Source organism: Dipodomys merriami, unplaced genomic scaffold (genome assembly GCF_024711535.1).
Source record: "Dipodomys merriami isolate MVZ:Mamm:240054 unplaced genomic scaffold, mDipMer1.0.p SCAF_5, whole genome shotgun sequence".
Taxonomy (NCBI): Eukaryota; Metazoa; Chordata; class Mammalia; order Rodentia; family Heteromyidae; genus Dipodomys; species Dipodomys merriami.
In genome coordinates, this window is record NW_027206068.1 from 22,760,015 (window position 1) to 22,781,085 (window position 21,071).

The 21,071-nt window shown below is 35.7% G+C and overlaps 1 protein-coding gene across 4 annotated transcripts in view; it reads left to right on the forward strand.

The window, feature by feature from the left end:
* Immp2l (inner mitochondrial membrane peptidase subunit 2) overlaps positions 1-21,071 on the forward strand; it is an 864,225-nt gene that overhangs the window by 249,258 nt on the left and 593,896 nt on the right. For 3 of the 4 annotated variants that reach the window (XM_069996186.1, XM_069996185.1, XM_069996187.1), the window contains one exon: positions 13,907-13,981. The exons of the other annotated variant lie outside the window; for it this stretch is intronic. In XM_069996186.1, the coding sequence (XP_069852287.1) occupies positions 13,907-13,981 (75 nt within the window). The remainder of the gene's footprint in view (positions 1-13,906; positions 13,982-21,071) is intronic. 4 annotated transcript variants of the gene reach the window in all.

Genomic DNA, 21,071 nt, shown 5'->3' on the forward strand with positions numbered 1-21,071 from the left:
ATACTGTGGGGGAGGGACATACAAAGCAACAAAGAAATAATCTTATAAATATGTTAGAAACAATCACATGAAAGAAAAAAAATTGAATACATATCTTAGGATTCATTTCCCTAACATCACCTTATCTGACCTTTTCTGCTTGACTCAGACATATACTAGATATTGCAAATAAGGGAAATCATGGGACCTATGTTTCTTTGGGCCTGGATTACTTCACTTAATATATTTTTTTACAAGCCTTTCCATTTCCTAACAAATGATTGTCCTGTACCTTTTGACATTTAACCTTTGTTACTGCTCTGAAAACTCTTCATTGGGGCTGGGAAGGTGGCTCAGTGGTAGAGTGCTTGCCTTGCATGCACGAGGCCCTGGGTTTGATTCCTCACCACCACATAAGCAGAAAAAGCTGAAAGTGGTTCTGTGGCTCAAGTGGTAGAGAACTACCCTTAAGCTGAGGGACAGTGCCCAGGCCCATAGTTCAGGCCCCACAACCACCACCACCAACAAAAACAACAAAGAAACAACCAAACAAAAAAAAACCCTCTTTATTGAAGGATTACTTCTATTTCATAGTGTTACAAAAATATGAGAAAAAAATGTCATTTTTCCTTATTTACTATTTCTAGAGCATTGTTCTACCAAATTATTCAACAATTTCTCTCATGGTAAGGATTCTCCATTGCCACTTGTCCCAGTTCCTCCCTGCTGCTTGCTATCCTTGTGGCCATAATCCCTGACCCTTCAATAGCAGTGTCTCGTTCAGTGCTCTCTTGTTGTAGGTGCCAGCTGCCTCACTTATCTGTGGAAGTTTTAATACCTCAGGTTCAGAGTCATTATTAGCTCTACTGACCTTTCTTTCCTTGCCAAACTTGCTACTCTTAATCAAAGTCATCCTCATTTCCCAACATTGCTGTATGTGTTGTATTGCCCAGATTCTTGAATTAGCTTTCAATTTGTCTTCACAACTTTCTCCATACCCCAATTTCACATTCCTTTCTGTCTTGGTCTCTTGGCTTCTTTTGCCTGACTACCACAGTGAGAAGTTGTAATACAGAAAGCCTTTATAAGAACTTCCACAGACATTCCTTTTTACTTTTTCAGTGCTCGTTCTTTTGCCCTAGACTGCCTTGACCATCTGCTTGATACGCTTTTGTTTTCAGACTATGAAGCTTAAATTATGAAATCAAATGATTGAGTCAGAAAATTTGCTATTATGACTCAACTAGATGGTCTTTTCTGCTTCACTGGCCCTTTATGTACCTTTTCTTCTGCTCTATCCCATGTGTGCCATTATAGTTTCTTAGGGCAGATGTGAGATAGTTTTTCCATTGTCTATGGGAAGGCTTCATACTTTCAGACCACTTGTGAATTTTTGTGCTTTTATTTCACTACAATATTATCTAGTATCGTTACTATAAAGTTTAATAGATTTTATCATGGTTTTCAGATGCAGAAATGTTTTAAATTCTTTTGGCTATAAATAACATTAACAAAGATTCTAGTGTCTTTCTTTATCGTCTTCTGTTTTAAGCATGGTCACTTTAAAAAGTGCTACATGTTTGATTTGCATTTCTTTTATGGCAAAGGATGTGAACATCTCTTCATGTATTTATTAGCCATTTGTACTTCCTCTTTCAAGAAGTGTGTGTTTAGCTCTTTGCCCATTTATTAATTGGATTATTGATTCTTTGTAGATTTAATTTTAAGCTCCCTGTTTGTTATAGTTATTAGTCCTGTCAAATGTATAGCTGACAAAGATTTTCCCATTTTGTAGACTGTCTTTGTAAGCCTCATGAACTCCTTACTGGAGTTCAGGAAGTTAATCCTATACCAATAAGCTCTGGTGTTTTTCCTATTCTGTCTTATAGAAGTTTCAGTTTTATGTCTCATGTTAATGTCTTTGATTCACTTTGAATTGATATTAGTGTAGGGTGAGAGATATGGGTTCACCTTTAGGCTTCTACAGTGGCTATTCATTTCTACTGGCACCATTTGTTGAAGAGGCTATCTTTCTCCCAACATATAACTTGGGCCTCATTTGTTAAAAAAAATCAGTTGGCTGCAGTTGTATAGACTAATCTGGGGTTTTCTAGTCTGTTCCATTGTTTTTTTGGTAGATTTGTGTGCAGATTATTGGTGTTATTGTGGCTGAATATTAGAAATTTGGCCTAGTGGTGTTTCTAGCATTCCTTTACTTTTGCTCAAGATTGCTTTGGCTATTTGGGGCTTACATATTCTTACATACTAATTTCAAGACTACTTTTACTATCTTTGTGAAAAAATGTCATTGGGATTTTTGATAGGTATTGCATTACATTTGTAGATCACATTGGGCAGTATGGGCACTTTCTTGATTGATTCTGTCAATCTAAGAACATGGGAGGTCTTTTCATCTTCTGGTGTCTCCTATGATTTCTTTTTCAAAAGGTTTTATAGTTTCCATTATAGAGTTCCTTACTTCCTTGGCTTTGTTTATTCCTATTTTTTGGCACTAGTGTGAATAGTGTTGTTTTCCTTATTTATTTCTCATCTTATACATAGTTTGTGTATACAGAAGATACTGATTTTTGCATGCTGATTTTGTATCCTGATAGATTGCTAAAGTTCTTTATCTGTTCTAGTAGTTTTGGAATGAAATCTTTAGGGTTTTTTAGGTAGAGAATAATTTGACTTCTTTTCCTATTTGCATTCTTTTTTGTGGTTTATTTTATTTTATTGTAAAGATGCTATACAGAGGGGTTACAGTTAAGTGAGTAAGGCAATGAGTACATTTCTTGTTGAGCATTGTTAACCTCTCCATTGTTCTCCCAGTATCCCTTCCCTCCCCCTCCTATTAGTATTCTTTTTATATTTTTTCTTTTAAGCTAGAATATAATAGTGGTACCTGCAAATCCATGTTTGTTGAAGTTGTTCACAATAGCTAAGCTTGGGAAACATCCTAGATGCCCTATATATAACTGATGAATGGATCAATAAGACATAGTATCATTTAGCCAAGATGAAAAGAAATTTTATTTGCAGGGAAATGGATGGACCTTGAAACCTCATATTAAGCGATGTAAACTATGTTCACAAAGAAAAAAGGTTACAGTTTTCTCTCATATATATGTATTAGTACAACCTGGACAAAACATGTATTTGTAGGTATGAGGTACCATGGTTATACCTCTGTATAATTAACATGCAGTATAATAAATAAAGAACATTAGGGAGTTGAAATATATCTCAACTGGAGTATGGTTAGTTGTAGGAGGGGAGCAGGAGAATGGAGAATGGAATGGGATGAACATAGCCATAATGATTTACATACATGTGGGAAATGGAAAAAGGCAAGTCCATGGGGAAAGAAGATGGGGAAAGAAGAGAAGGATGGCAGGATCAAGGTGCACTGTGTTAAAGTGAAATACTCTTGTACAAAATTGTTATTTTTAGAAAATACTGCTCTTTGTGAAGAGCCAAGGATATTAAAACTTCTTTCCTAGTGACTTTAAAAAGTAAGGAAATAAAATTTATATAATTCAGAGAGACTAACTCATTTTAGGGCATGGATTAAAATTCTTCATTTTATGAGTAAATATTGCTAGACGTCTTGATCTGCTTGCATAGTAAAATAAGAAGTGTTTCCTCAGATTGCTATATTGTCCCTGGCATTGTTCCAGCAAGTAGCAGAGCCATAACAAGTACAGAGCATTTTACCTGAACTGAAACAGTTGTTTTATGTACTGAAGAGACAACTTCAAAGTACATGAATGTTGTGAGAGAGAATAAGATAGTCAGACACTGGTGGCTCACGTCTGTAATCCTAGATACTCATGATGCTGAGATCTGAGGATCACAATTCAAAGCCAGCCCAGGCAGGAAATTCCATGATATTCCAATTAACCACCAGAAAGCCAGAAGTGGTTCTATGGTTCAAAGTAGTAGAGTGCTGGCCTTAGGGACAGTACTCAACAAACAACAACAACAACAAAAAGAATATGATGTAAAATACAGGTCTTATGTTATATCTTCTTTTAAAACTTGAATGAGGTACTAGTCTTCATAATTAATATTTGGACCTAATATTTCATTCCAGTGTCATTGTCTTCACTAGCCACTATCTTCCCACCATAAGCCTTATAGTATATCCATGAGGAATTTCTCATTCTTCCTGAAATTATCATTCACTTGAGTGCCATCTGCTTTTGTAGGAATATTCTTTATGTTTTTCATTCTCTTTCTCCTTACCATAGAAACTAATATTCACCCTTCAATACTCATCTTCTTACCTTGTCTGCTCTGAAGAGCTTTCTTACAGTTTTCTAAATATATTTATGTCTACCATCTACAGCTCTTTCTGTGCCTAAATGGTTACAATGGTTTTCTGAAACCAGTCTTCCCTTCATGTTTCTTCATTTACCAATTGGTTATTTAGGACTATGTTAATTTCTGCCTATTTCTGAGTTTCCCAATTTTTTCCCCTGGTAGTGATGTTAAATTTCATCCCATTGGTGTCTGAGAACATATGTTGTATTTTCTTTACTCGTTTAAATTTATTGAGGTTTGTTTTATGGCCTAGCATATGGTCTACCCTGGAGAATGTTCTGCATGTGCTTTGAAAACATATGTGTGCAGTTGTGGTTTAGAGCATTTTATAGAACTCTGTTAGGTTAGCTGGCCTATAGTGATTTTCAAGTTTGCTTTTTTTTGATGGTCTCCTGTATATGGAAAAATAAAGTGTTTAACATACCTGTTACTGTGAAACAATCGATTTTCGCCTTTGTTTCATCAGTTTTTACTTCATGTACATAGGGCAATATTGTCGCCTACACATGTTTGTATTTGTTATATATTCCTAAAGTATTTGCCTTTTTAAAATCATTATGAGCTGAGTGCCAGTGGCTCATGCCTATAATCCTAGCTACTCAGGGATCTGGGTTCCTACAATCACGGTTTGAAGCCAGGCCAGCCAGGAAAGTCTGTGAGACTCTTATCGCCAATAAACTACTCAAAAAAAGCCAAAAGTGACTCTGTGGCTCAAGTGGTAGCATGCTTGCCTTGAGCAAAAGAAGCTCAGGGAACAGCGTAAAGCACCTTCTTTACCTGTGAACTAGGAATGGGGAAGAGGGGAGTAGTCTTGGTTTAAATGCTGACTTGCCATTACAAACTAAAAAAATGTTTCTTCATTTGCCCTCAGGACTGTTTTCTTTTTTCCATTTTAGTATTTTTTTTTTTTTACCAGTTTCACTAGAGCTCTAAACAGTGGTTTCTTCATGCTATCCTGCCAGAGTTAATCTTTCTTGTCCCTTCCTACAATTTTTTTATGTATGTATATTTCTTTTCCTTAATAGCCTTCTATCTTTTGAAGCTATCCTAGGTACTTTTCTAGTACCTAGCACAGTGCTTGAAATGTTGAAGGTTCTCAAGCCTTTTCTGTTTTGGACACTGCTTTGAATACTGAAAACTTTGATGGTATACACTTGAAGGTATTAAAAATCCAAACAATATCAAGTAACTTAGGAAGAATTATGAAGCACATATTGCTATTGTTTAATAGCATCCCATAATGCTTATAAAGACATCAGTTGTTCTACTATTTTTATGGCTTCCTTTCAATGCCCTGTCACTTTCAGTGGAGCTCTGATTTTTGCCCTGACTAATCTACATTATAGTGCCATGAAATTGAGGATATTTTTGAAAGCTTCAGAAGTCATCCTTTTCCCCTGACATGCAGCTGCATACATGCATTATGTAATTCTGAAACACACTGTTTTGTACAATAAACTTGGATAAAATAATACATATGCTTAATTTTGGCAAAAATAACTTTTTTGGGTCCCATTGGGGAATGAACTTCATTAAGCCTCTTGGGTATCTCTACTGGGTAATTAGGCTGTGTTTGGTGATGGTTGTAGATCCAACAATCAGAAGCTATCCATCTGTATCAGAAGCTATATTATGAAGGCTCAACTTTAAATGCCTTCAAAGTCTTTCATTAACCTAAACTGTAAGGCTTGTGACAATTTTTTATTTTCAATACTTTTAGTTGTTAAATTCTGTGTATTTATTTATTTTTTTTATTTTTATTTTTTGGGTCTGGTTGTGGGGCCTGAACTCTGGGCCTGGGTGCTGTCCCTCAGCTCTTCAGCTCAAGGCTAGTGCTCTACCACTTGAGCCACAGCGCCACTTCCAGCTTTTTTCATTATTTGCTTATGTGGTGCTGAGGAATTGAACCCAGGGCCTCAGACATGCAAGGCAAGCACTCTACCACTGAGCCATCTTCCCAGCCCAAATTCTGTGTATTTAATGGTCTATCCTCTACAATTTTCTAAATTTCACCTTTTCACTGCTCCTCATCTAAGCCTGTAGACACTCTAATCACTAGTATATGGCAATACCTCTCAATTTGGGCTATTATATCATATTTTATTATCCAGACAGTGTCCCACAATACCAACTAATCACTCATTTTCTTTATTCCTTGCCATAGATCTTTCTGAATGTGTGATTTGAGCCAGCCCCTGTGTTAAGAAAGTTGTTTCAGTGGGAAAGTAGCTAGACAGGATCTTCTGCTCTATGTTGGAAGAAAGAGTAAACAGGTAAATAAAGGAGATGATCACACTTTGAAAAGATCTATATAAGTACAAAAGAGTGATATATGTACAAAAGACACCATTCTAAGTGGCTGTTGAGTACAAACCTCTGTGAGATGACCATTGAATTGACACTTGAAGGACATTCTGGATAACTAGTAATTCAGAAACTGGAAAGAGAACTGTATGAAGAAAGAATTCAAGTGAAAAGACTCAGAGACAGGGACGACAAAGGAGGCCATTAAAGCTAGAATATAATAAAAGTGGAAATAATAATAGGAAGACTTTTGTTTTCTTCTAAGAGCACTGGGATTCATGGATAATTTTGAGAATGAGATAACCTGTTTTGAATTAGCAAATGTGGCTTATTAATGTGAAGAACCGCTTGAAATGGTAAGAGTAGATCCAGCAGACTACTAGTGGGTGATTCTTTTCCTAGGTGAGTAATACTGATACCTAATTCTGGGATAGTAGCACTGAAGATTGAGAAAAGTGCTTAGACTCTAGGTACAGGTTGTATTGGGATCCAATGGATTTGGCAATTTGTTGTTAACATGCTAGTCTATATAACAACAAAATCATTTATCTTCTTACGATCTCTCTAACCTAGCCCACTCCCCCGTCTTTCACACTCACACACACACACACACACACACACACACACACACACACACACACACACACACACACTATTTTTTTTACCTTCAATGATACTTTGCTGTTTACACAAAAACAGTGTCATATGGGAGTCAAAGCCACATGTTATAGGACCAATCTTTTTTCTGGAGTTTAGGTCCTGGCTTTGTCCCTGTGTGATCTGAAGTCAGCACTTTTTTTTTTTTTTTGGCCAGTCATGGGGCCTGACCTCTGGGCCTGTGCGCTGTCCCTCAGCTCTTCAGCTCAAGGCTAGCGCTCTACCACTTGAGCCATAGCGCCACTTCCAGCTTTTTCTGCTTATGTGGTGCTGAGGAATTGAACCCAGGGCCTCATGCATGCAAGGCAAGCACTCTACCACTGAGCCATCTTCCCAGCCCCGAAGTCAGCACTTTTTATGCCTTAGTTTCTACATCTGAAAAATGGAGGCATTAAAAATTCTATCCAATATGGTTGTTGTTAGAGCAAGACAATGTGCAGCATTTGGGAAACACTGTGACAAATAGTTGGACTATTCATTTCTATTGACGGCTTCATGAAGTAACACACACAGAATGGCCAAAAAGAGAAGGTAATTTTCACATGATGCTGGAGGAAGGAACTCTACACTCAAGGTGTTTGCTCACATGCTTAGTTCTTCCTGGCATTTATGAAAGAGAGTACCACACTATCTTAGTTTGTAGTGACTGTAGGCAAACCCTGATACCCTTCTGTTTGTAGAAGTAATCTCTGTCTTTATGTGGTCTTCACCTTTATGTTTCTCTCTCTCTCTCTCTCTCTCTCTCTCTCTCTCTCTCTCTCTCTCTCTCTCTCTCTCCCTCCCTCCCCAATTGTCTTTGGATTTAGTAACTTTCTCAATTTAGGATATTCATTAAAATTCTAACTTAATTTCAACTAAGGTCACATGTGCGGTTAACATGCTCAGAACAATTTAGGCATATTTTTTGTGATGTTATCATGGTGAATTATCCTTTTATCTGCCCACAACTTCATTGGTTCATTATTATGTTTTACTAATCCCACCCAATTTTGAATGTCTTGATTAAGCCTTACAACCTCTGTAAAATAACCTCTGCTATGTAAGATTTATTTTCCACAAGTAAAATCAGATTCAATAATACTTATGAATATCTGTGATTATAAAAGGGTAAGAGACTTGCTCCCAACAGACTGACTGCTTATGGGCATTACCTGTTATTGATTATTTAGGTCATTCAAGTCCACTTCTCTGTGTTTCATTTCTTAAGGATTAGGGAAAATATTTTATTCTCATAGAAATTTGTTTCAATGACTTGGAAACTGTTAAAAATGACAATGTCTAAATCTGTTAAGAACAATAAGAAACCTTGAAAATTGGGTTGGAGGTAGAGTTTAAAATTTTCTGCGGCCTACTAAGGTATAATTCCCAAAGAGAAACTTTTGATCATGAAAAATAATAGATTATTGGGGTATGCAAGCAATAATAATGCACATGATCTAGAATGTAATAAATTATGTGATGAATAATTAAATATTCCTTTCTCTGTTTCAAATTTAAATCTTGAAGACTAAAAGGCTTCTATTGTTATAAAAAACATGTATAAATATTGCCTTATTAGCAAGCTTGTACTAGAGAGAGAACTGGAATGAAGCATTACTGAAGCCTTACAGAAGTATTAACATTTCCCCAAATGGTGAGGTTTCAGGTCATTTTTTATTTTCAAAATAATCAATTCTGGCTTTCTATATATATATATATATATATATATATATATATATATATATATATATATATATATATGTAAAAACTAGTGTTATTTTCCAAAAATAATGGCTTGGGGTTGGGTAGAGATGAAGTGTTAGAGAGCTGTTGAAGTCTTCAGCCTTGTGACCTCTAGTGCAAGCAAGTTTATGTTTCCCCATGTTCTATATAAAACTTATAATTTTCTTTTTTTTAAGTTTTATTTTATTTTATTTGTGAACATACTGTACAGAGGGGTTACAATTGCATGGGCAGGATAATGCGTACATTTCTTACCAAGCACTGCAGCCTCCTCCTTTGTTTACCCTTCACATCACTTCCCAGCCTCCCCCCTCCCCCCCAATCCCCATCCTTCTCATTCCCCCCTTCCCCCCACCCCTAAAACTTATAATTTTCTATATGTGCCATCAGATAGAAAAAGAGAGATACCACTAGTGTACATGTTACAACTTAATTACATTGCCTTGTGAAGAATTCATGGACACCTGCACAGGGACAACTGTATGTATGTGTGTGTATACACACACACACACACACACACACACACACACACACACACACAATCATCCTCTGGACTAAATAAGAATCTTTTTTGTTTTATTAAGATTGGAAGTTTTATTATTAGTTTTCAATGAAATTACTTACTTTCAGTGATCACAACCAGGAATTTTTAATGTAGTGAGTAGTTGTAGAAAGTGGGTGAAGTATAAAAACATGAGTGAGGAGACAATGATTCTACTATAAATACATCAGAAATTCAACCCAGAACACATACTTCCTTTTTTCTTTTACAAGCTTCTACTTCTTGGACATATTTGGATTTATCGGTAGAATTGCTTATGAGTGCTGTACTCTCATTTACAGAGTATGAAGCATTTGGGCCAAGCCCCTGTGTCATCCAACACCCACCCCATTAGTGGGCAATGTGTTCTTACTTTACAGGCACTGACCTGCATTCATTAAGTCTGTCTGTGAAGATCCTTTCTGAGCCTTCTAGGGATTCCTATGAAAAAGCAATTGGCTGTTTGTTTATAAACATGAAAGAATTCAAATAGGCTGGAAACTTACCAACATTAATTTTGACACCTCTCAAGATTAGATTGTCAGTGAAAGAGGAGAGACAGAGTTGAGCCTTGGTGCTTCTGCTTTGGGATCAGAGTTTGGGAAATGGATGTTAAACAGATAGAGCTGTAAATGATCAAGCATGAATGTTTTACATACTGGTGGGAATGCCGCTGACCTTTCATGTCTGCACATGCCTGTTTGCTTAGAGATTGGTCTTTGAATTTAGGGTTGCAGAACAGTTGTTCAGAAAACAACCATAGCAACATACTTCAGAAACCTCCTCTCTTTTGAGATATAACTGGATTGGTGATTCCTGTCTGTTTGTTAATTGCAATAAAGCTGCTATTGTAATTTAGAATGCTTGTTAAGAACAGTCCACGAGTCCTCAGAGGGACAATAGATAACCTGCTATGTGCCTTGCTTAGGGAGCTGGTAATTATTTTACTGTAAATGAATCTAACAATAGCTTATCGGAAAAACCACAAGAGGGACAGGCTTTGAAGGAAGAGTGTAAAAGTAGAGGCTCTTCTTTATTGACTACATTTATCAGCCCAAATTACTGGCAATAAGGTTTTTTAGAAGGTTCAAGTAAAGTAAGTAAAATAATTAAGATTCTCTTCAGTTACTGTAAAAAATTCTTAGTATGAGTTCATCTTATTTAAAGCTCATTTTAATCTTCTATCTAATGAAAGTTTTTAATGTTTTCTATTATGTAATGATGGATTTTTATTTCTGAAAAATAGGATCCTACTTGATCAGAGACTGCACAACTTTTTCCCTTTAGGAATTTTTTGATTACTATCACCATTTTTATTTTTTGAGCTAGCTACTATATTGTATTTAGACCTACATTGATTTTTTTTCTTTTCTGGGGAAAACATGTATAAGTAAATTTCAAGTGCAAATAATTTTGAGTGATATTGACAGAGTCAACAAAGGAAAGTTAGAAAAGCACATTTTCTTATGAAAAACCTTCTGAGAGACCTCTAAGGTTAATGCAAAATATAGCTTGTTAGAAATCAAACTACAACTCAAGAATTTGTATCCTCCCTGCATTAGGATCAGCCCTACTTAAACATACACCCTTTTCACTCTCTGCCATTGTGCTACCTGAGCTCCAAGGGAAACGTGAGTATTAGTCCGAAGATTATACCATATGTCTTTGTGAATTTGGCCATAATTTTCCCCTCCGCCTTGAATGCTCCTAATGCTGATCTCTGTATGTCCCACACTTACTCATCTATACGATGTGCTAAATCAAGAAGTATTCTCTCATTTAATGATTATACCCAACTTCTGAAATCCCACAGCAATATACCTGCACATCAAAGCTGAACTTTATATGCTCTGTTCATACCCATGCTACAATAACATTGTCCTATAGTCTACCACATCCTTTAGGCTACTCACCTTGCGTTATACTCAGTTTTGCATATCTTCTCTGGAAGCCACGAGCTCATATTGAGCTCCTTAATATTTTAAATAGGGCTGCTTATGATTTAATCTATGTTTTCTCTGACAGGTTCAAACCCACTATATTGGGGTTCATACTTTATAGTCCAACATTGCTAAGGTATATTTATTTCACTAAAAGCCTATGATGTTTTGTGATTTTCTATCTTCTTTTGAATATTCTTCCTGCTTGTAATGATCTTTCCATTCTTGCTTAAAACACTTTTAATTTCTGATCAGCTCTCAAGGCTCCAGTATAGTCTCCTTTACTACTGGGTAAATTAGCTAATCATTGAGCTCTTAGAACATCTTACTCCATAATTATAATTTGAACTTGTTTGTTTTATGCAAGACAACAAGGATTCATTTTATTATTGCATCCCCCAAATCTAGGTTCCATATCAATATTTCAGTGAGTGAATAGAAGAGAGTTAACTTAAGAACTTCCCATAGCTCCCACAAAGATCAAAAGTAAGAATTGTGGAACAAAATCTAGACAGGAGTTTTTTGGAAGAGATTCTGTGGATGGCTTTCAGTAAGTGATGAGTCTATGAGTATGAAGACTAGCATAGCAGTGTGACTCTTTTTAAAGGCTTATATTGATTCTGCATAAATTTTCATTTAGAGCAAGATGGTGAGTTGAGAGAAGGCTACTTTCTGAGATCAGGTAGATAGTTATTATCTGGAATGATATTATGGGGTTAGTCTAGGGTTTATTTTTATTTCCTCAAGAATGAGAGATTACAATGTTTTGAAAGTCAGGATTAAATGCAATTTCAAAGGGTTTGAAAAGTGCTGGGGTATCAGTGAAATAATCTTGGGACAAATAATATATATATATATATATATATATATATACATATATATATGCATGTATACATGTATATGTATATAACAAGCTGAGTCAGAATAGTTAAGCCAGTGTCAGAGGGTTGTTGAGCAAGTGAGAAACTGATTTCTAAGTGTTTACCTTTCTATCAATGGCCAAGATTGGTCCTGGAATCTAGAAGGGGTCCAGAGAAAAGGTCTACATGAGTACTTTTGGTGCTTCTTGTGTGAGAAAGCCCAGTTTAGATATTACCCTAAATTTGACTAGCTCTTTTCTGCTTTTATCACTTCCCATCTCTATTAGCATGCTGTAATTTTTACAATAGTCTATGTATCTGTCAGTTAGTGCTTATTCTATGTTAAGCACTGTCTAAGATCCTGTGCTTGAAATGGTGAGCAGACATGAGAGTCCTGATAAGCTTAGCTGCTGAAGTAAATGTTTAATGAATAAACAATTTTAAATCTTACTAATTATACTCAAGGGGCAGTGCAGACTACTTTGTGAAAATATAATAATCGAAATTTGACTATGGGTATCAGAAAAGATATGCATTAGATATGACATTTAAGCTTATACCTAAGGTATATGAAGAGTTTGGTAGAAAAAGCAAGGGAGAACACATATGGAGTCATGAGCATAAACAAAACTCTTAATTAGGATAAAGTAAGATGTACCAGAAGGGGCTGGGAAGGTGGCTCAGTGGTAGAGCACTTGCCTTGCATACATGAGACCCTGATTTCCATTCTTCAGCACCACATAAGCAAAAAGAAAAATAGCCAGAAGTGGCGCTGTGGCTCAAGTGATAGAGCGCTAGCCTTGAGCTGAAGAGCTGAGGGAGAGCTCCCAGGCCCAGCATTCAGGCCCCACGACTGGACCCAAAAAAAAAAAAAAAAAAAAAAAGATGTACCAGAAGACTGCCATAACTAGTTTGGAAAGTGTGTGAAAAAAATAATAAAATGCTAGAGTAAAAGTATATATTTAGGATTTTTAGATCTTGTTCTAAAAGATGTAAGTCACGGAAAAGTTTTAACATCACAATGTTTATTCTTATTTATTTATTTATCTTTCTGTCATGGGGCTTGAACTCTGGGCCTAGGTATTGTCCCTCAGCTCTTAAGCTCAAGGCTAGCCCTCTACATCACTTGAACCACAGCACCACTTCTGGCTTTTTCTGCTTATGTGGTGCTGAGGAATCGAACCTAGGGCCTCATGCATGCAAGCACTGTACCACTGAGCTACCTTCCCAGCCCAACAATGTTTATGTTTTAAAACAATTACTGTATTTGCACTACTGAAAAATCAGTTGAATGGGGGCAAACATAGAATATGTATTTAGTTAGGAAACAATTACTGTGGGCCAACCATGAGATGATGATATAGCTTGAGTCAGATTGGTAGTGAATAGAAAGTGAAGTGGGTATGTTGGGAAGATGTTTAGGAAGAAAATAGGTTTTTCCTGGCAATTACTTAGATGTGGTCAGAGAGAAAGAAGAGTCAAACATGATTTTTAGGCTTCATACTCAGGCTACCTGCTTAATGATGGCACATTTTTCTGAAACAGGTATTGGTAGTATAAACCATTGTGCATTTCAGAGATCCTTCAGGATGCCCAGCGAGTACCTGGGTGGATGAGCTTGATGTGGATGCAGAGATCTGGAGTCATGGCAGGTATTTCTATGGACTCATTACCTCGATCAGTGGTTTTCAACATGTAGTTGCCCGACCAGAAACATCAGCATCATTTGGGAATTTACACATGTAAAATCTCAGGCTGTCATGCACAGTTATCGTGTCTATATTGGAAAATGAACGTGGCTCACATGTTTTTCTTACTACATGTTTAGTGTGATATTTATGTTGGTTGAAGCTTGAAAATTCTAGTTCAATACAGTAAAAGGTACAAGAAGGAATGAAAGAATGGTTTAGGCATAAGTATAGTTGAACAATTTTACTTCAAAGCAATTTTAGTCTGAGATGAACTTTATGATATTTTATGTTTGGTTATTCCATCAATTGCAAATATCAATGCAGAATGTAACATTTTTAGTAGGAGTTATGTGGTTCTGGAATTGTAGTTTACATTAATATTTTTTTAAATTGTTCTTTTTAGAGATAGTATTTTAGTTTGCATAGGACAAATGATATGAATAAGAAGATAAGCAAATAAATATTTGTGTTTTAATTGGAGATTCATAGGTTAAGTTATAGTTTGTAAGTTACTAAAATGTAAGTACCATGGAGAAGTTACTTCAATTAAACTCTGTTTGTGAAGCTACGTTCTTAAGGTAAGATGCTATTTGATGAGGCTTTTAAGTTGTTTTTGACAGCTAATTTGCTCATCTAATAGCATAAAGTTACCTCTTGCTTGCTTCATATTTTTAAAAGACAAATTTTCCCTTTATATTGAATTCTGATAAATATATGAGATAATTGACGGGGTCTGCTTCTGAATAGAAAGAACTCAAGTCGCTAAATACAATACTCATGACAAATAGAACACCGTTGGACTCTTTATTCTTAGGGTTGCATTTTGTTACTATGCTCAAAAATAATACTGAACATTATGAAACACTGAAATTTATCATGATGGGAGGCAGGTAATGATAATTTTAAGTAATGCACTCTGTACCATAGTGAACTTACTGGACATATTTTCTTTCAATGAAATAGGAACTTTTTGTTAAAAAGGTAAACAATCTTCTTACTGCCCTGTTAATGGTCAATCACATTGTAGGTACTGGAAAGCAAATAAAAAATGTTGAGATCAGTGGAGAATACACACACACACACAACACACACCACGCACATGCACGCACGCACACACACACGCGCTCAGAATGATGCAATGAGAATAGAAGGTTAATCTAGTTAATAACATGCAAGTACCAAAGATTGATGTCTAGTGCTGACTCCTCACATACACTGAGTCATAGTATAGAAATATATTCTAGAACATGATGTGTGTATTCCCTAGAGCAGGTGCAAGTAGCCTAAAATGGTACAGCCCTACATAAATTTCTAAGTGGGCTTTAATGAAAAGTTTCAGTAAAGCATTAATGTATGGTGAGCTGGTGTTCTGTAAATCTTGTTTCATATGGGAGAATAAGGTTTAGCTAGATTTAGTTACTTAGTACCATGTTTTCATCATAATTCCATATTTTATTTATTATTTCATGATGCAAGTCTTGGTTACTTTCCAAAATTATAGAATGTACTACCATTAATTAAAATTTTTATTTAATATTATATGTAGAAGAAGAATGTACTCTATTGCTGATGAAATAATTCTAGCCTTTATAAATGACTTTTTATTCTTAAATTATGTGGTACTTTCTGAAGAGAGAGACCATAGTATATATCAAATACATGAAAGTATATAAATTTATAATTATTTGCACATTTAACTTGCTTTTCAAACTGGTACATGCTCCATTTGGCTTAAAATTCCTGGAATTTGATTCAAATTCTGGATGACTTTACCTGTACAGATTACATTTCCTCTTCCTTCTTTGCTTTCTTTTGGAAGCACTGGGATTTTGAACTCAGGGCCTTGGGCTTCTTTGCCTTGCCTTTCACTCTGCTGGCACTTTACCATCTGAGCAATGCTTGCAACTTGGCATTTTGATGGTTATTATGGAGACACAGTCTCACAAACTGTGTTGCCTGGGCTGGCTATGAACAGCAATCTGGATCTTAGCTTCACATTACATTTCTTCTTCATCTTTTTTTCTTTCCTTCTTTTTATTAATGTGTGCTTGTACTGGGCCTTGAACTCTTGAACTCAGTGAATGATGTTATCACTTGGTTTTGTTGCTTGTGGCTGGCTTTCTACCACTTGAGCCATATCTTTAATCTGGCATTTTGCTAGTTATTTTGGAAATGGAATCTCAAAACTTTCCTTCCAAAGCTGGATCCTTTAGATTTTAGCCTCTTGAGATAGGATAATAGACATGAGCCACCTGACACCTAGCCTTTGTTACATTTCTGAATGCTTCTTTATACAGACTTGGGCAATACTGAGAAAAAAGTAATGACACAAAACTTTGGAAAAGATTTGTATTTGTTGTGACAAGGAAATACATTAGATAATGTTTCTGATGAGGGCAGATGCTGCTTTTTATACAGATTTTACGTGGAATCCTCCATTGTTTCCATGAACTCTGTCCTGGCACATGATGAAATGATGACTCTGTATTTGATCTCAGACAACTATGAGCACAAAGTTAGCAAAGTCAGAGCCTAGAGTCCTTTTTGCTTCTGTGATCCATTTTTCTGTGCCATGTCTGGTCACTGGGTCTGGTCACAAGGCCTTCTTCCACCTGATTTAAAAGTAATAAAGATTATCCTAGACATATACTAGTTATTGCAAATAAGGGAAACCATGGGACCTATGAATGGGCAATTTGTAGATGCCTGTAAGACATCAAACTCTGGTAACAGTTTGCATAGAAATGTGAAGTTTTACTCAGGACAGCTTTTTGTTTGTTTGTTTTGGGGTGTTTTTGTTTTTGGTCAAGTTTTAAAATTTAAACCAGTAAGCTTACTTTTTTTTTCAATTGAGTTTTCCCATTGCTACCACACAGAGCTAAAACCTATTACTGGAAATCTGCCCTTGGCATAACCGTGAATGGTGAAGTTTGTCTGAGATTACCTGCTTCCTCCATTTTCCAACTCTGCCAGCTTCTAAACACCTAATGCTCTTGAGGTCCTACTGCCCAGGAGGCTTCCCACAGTGCTTGTGATTGGCTGTATCCTAATATCCTACTTCTTTTGGGATATCAGCTTTTAAAAAGAGAATGTCTGGAGGGAGTAATACATAACACATGGGAGGAAATCTCTGATGGGTTGAATTTAAAACTTCATGGTGGGGGAAGGAGACAATGAAGGAGAAAAACGAGGCAGAGACCTTGTCTAAATAAAAAAGCACATGTCAAAGTGACTGCTTCTTATGCTCTTCTTGTAAAACAAGGTTATTATTAATAATTAGTGGAAATTAAAAATCTCTTGAATTGCTGTATTTAAATAGACAATACATAGGCATGAATAGATCAGCGTTTACTAAATTCTTCTTTGAAAACTTTATAATGATGTGAAAAATGAACTAGAACTTTTTATTCAATGGCTCATAAATTCATAGATGTGGGAATCATCACTTTTTGCATTACAGTATTGTGGAATCATAATTGGTAACACCTTTGTGGATGGTAAGTAATATCCCTGGAGAAGAGAATACAGAAAAAAAAAAAAGTAATAGAACAGTGAAAGCCTGAGAGAGTAAAATGTTGCCCTTATCAAATCTGTTAAAGATTGGGTTAAAGAGATAGCTCAAGGTTAAGAGTCTCCTGCTAAGAAGTTGCCCAGTAAATCAGCAAGAGAATTGGAAAAAGAACATTTGAGCTTCTGTCCTCTGAGGACTCAGAGTCATTGCCTCCTTTGAGCCCATGTTCATAATCATGGTAAGTGACCTCTGGAGACCAGTGCCTCTAGCATGAAGCAGATGGCATGATCTCTCCATCGCCCTGTGGCTCAGAAGCCATAATGCCAGCCAACTGGGATATAAATGTTAACTAATAATGAATTAGGATATGTGCAGATAGTAGCACTGAAAATATCTAAGTAATTTTATATTTCCAAAGGACTTTACAATTAGTTTTTATTACTCATTTGCATTATCTAAAATACCTTTAATTCAAAAATTGTCATTTCTTCTCAATACTTACACATCTCTTAGAATTGTACAATCTTTAACAGGATTGTATATATTGTATTTAGAAGGACTGGATAAGAACTTTTAAATAGAAATATAGCATTAGCCTTAATAAAAAGAATGTTGGTGGTTTTAAGAAAATAACATTGTAATTGAGATTCTTAGTTCAAACTCACTATCAAAAACATCCAGATAACATAATTTTAAAGTAGTGTAGAGGAGCCTTTGGGGAAAAAAGCTCTTTGGATCATTGCAAAGCTAGTGCAGAGAAATTGATCAAGGACACTCTGGCCTTGACTCTCCTTTTTCCATCTGGATGAGGCTGTGACCTGGCTCATGCAGTTTGATTAAAAAAATAAGGGAGCTGCTGTTTGTAAGCAGTCCTTCAATAGAAACATGTCTATTACAATACAAGTTCTTCCTGGGTAAATGATTTTAACCACATCTATAAAATGTACAGAGGTATAACAAAAAATTGGCTATTTCACAGATCTGGCAGAAAAATTATGTCTCTTTACCTAATTAAATTGAGGACTTACTTCATACCATGGCCATATATATAAGTGTCATTTTACAGATGAGAGAAAAGTAGTTTGTAGAAGACTTGGCTAAATTAATAGATGACATTGATGCCATAGCCTGTCCCTTATCCTGTCTAATCATCATTTATAGGAGTTTGTCTCTTTTTGGTTTCTGATAATAACTCCTTTAGATTTCAGTAATTTATATCTCTATTCATCTGTGTATTCATTCATGGAATAGTGTTCTTTCAGTGATAGTGAGATATAGTTGTGAACAAAACAGATTTAAAAACTTTATCTAGTTTGGGAAGACAGACAATAAATTAGGCAAGTAAAACAAATCTTTTAATGTGTTCTTATAAATGTTTAAGGTAGGTTAGGTAGTGGCAAATAAGAAATGGAAACAATATAGAAAATGAGGCATCACTATATGTGTATGAATTGTCTGTTGGAGAATTTTGTGGGAAGACCTTAAACAATTGCTTATTTGGCTATGTAGAACCTATGTCTGCAATGCCTGAAAATGTGTATTTGTATTAATTCTTAAAGAAGTTTTAAATAGATTCAATGACACTATTCACTATTGTAGTTCTTCTTGTATGTTACAGACAGTCTCTCATAGTTTTTTGGGGGGGGAGCGGGGTTTGGGTCCAGGTGTGGGCCTGAACTCTGGGCCTGGGCGCTGTCTCTCAGCTCTTCAGCTCAAGGCTAGTGCTCTACCACTTGAGCCACAGTGCCACTTCTGGCTTTTTTTTTTCCTGCTTATGTGGTGCTGAGGAATAGAACCCAGGGCCTCATGCATGCAAGGCAAGTACTCTACCACTGAGCCACCTTCCGAGCCTTCATAGTTTTAAGATATCAATTAGTTAACTAGTTATCTATTAGTTAACCATTCTTCTACATGCCATTTTGGGCCCTTGAGTAACCAGTGTTTTATTTCTCCTTAATCTTTGCTTATTGATTTTGTTTCTAAGCATGCTCTTTTACCCTCTGAAGCTCTACTCTATCTTTCAGATTCCATTTCAAGTCGTGTCCCTTCCATGAAGTTTCTTCTGATTCATTCCTTTGCATCACTTCTATCCAGTTACCTCTTTGAAGATTAGGATTAGTCTCTTAGTCCGCTTTTCATCAGCACAGCTCAGGGAACACTGTAACTGTTTTATAAGAGTTTGTTGAATCAAATACGTTTATTAGACTCCATTGAGAAAGGGAGATCTCAACAAAAAGTTGAGATTTTAATTTGAGTTCAATATACTGTGCCAAAAAAATGAGGCCACAGTGTAGGAAAAATTATTTAATAGAACATATTTCAAATAAGAAGTGGCTTTCAGTAATATAGCCTATTCTGTTCAGGGACATTTGGAAAACGTACTCAACATGAATTTATGTGGGAAGCTGACTGTCAGCTGAGCCATGTGGAAATGAGTCTGTCTTAAACTGTTTTCTGCTAAAATAAGCAACATTTTAGAAATGCTGTCTGTCTCTTTCGGTTGGTACTAAATTATCCCAATGCCCTGTGAAGCTCATCAACTTGATAATTGTTGCCAATTATCTGTAAACAAGCTTGCTTTAAACAATTAACACCTTTTTGGCATAAAACACTCAGGTGAGGACAATTGGAATTAATACTGTCAATTGAGGGTATTATTTTCACCCATTGGATCAAGCCCAACCACCTCTGGGAGATTTATCCTTTTCTTTACTACTGATCCACATTTACCAAGGCTTTTTCTTTTTGTTAATGGAAAATGGCTTGGAGCTTAACATATGCTTTCATATTCACTTTCCCTAACATTAAAGTGATGCACATCCTTTTGGTATAGCACATGAATTTATTTAGAGTCCTGTCATATCATTTAATCTTCTTTAGAACTGGTCAGTCTGTTTCTGGTCTATCTCATTCTCTAGTCTGTAATCAGTTCATAGCTAGTGTCATAATCAAACACTAACTTTTCATTCTACAGGTTATATGACTATTGTAAAAAGAGGTTTCTGCTATAGAAAATTAGTTTCTAAAGGGCAAGGATTTTAGAGGTGTTTGCCAATATGATACACATAAAATAAAACAATCTTCATGTGCTGTTTCTGGAAGAAATGATACAGAAATGTTCTTACCCAAAGGATTTGTTTCTGTTAAGCTAGCTCATTGATTCAAATCTGTATGTATTCTTTTATCCTAAGTATCTTACTCTAAGACAAAGGAGATGGCAAATGATCCCAGTGTCTTATCAGTGATAGCCATGATCACAGATGAAAAGTAACGAATTATTATATGAGACATATTTTAAGACTTTGTTAATATATTGGTATTTTACTTTTAGTGTAAAACATTAATTAAAATACAGTTGGTAATTTTTCTTTAACTTTGAAGCTTAGTATAGTGTATTATAATTGAAATATTCTGCCTATGAATATGCTATCAAACAATGTCTTAGAGTTAAAATGTTAGGATCACTTTTAGGCATTATATATTATATATTTTATAATATGTATGTTTATGTATTATATATATGCTTTTTCTGCATCTATG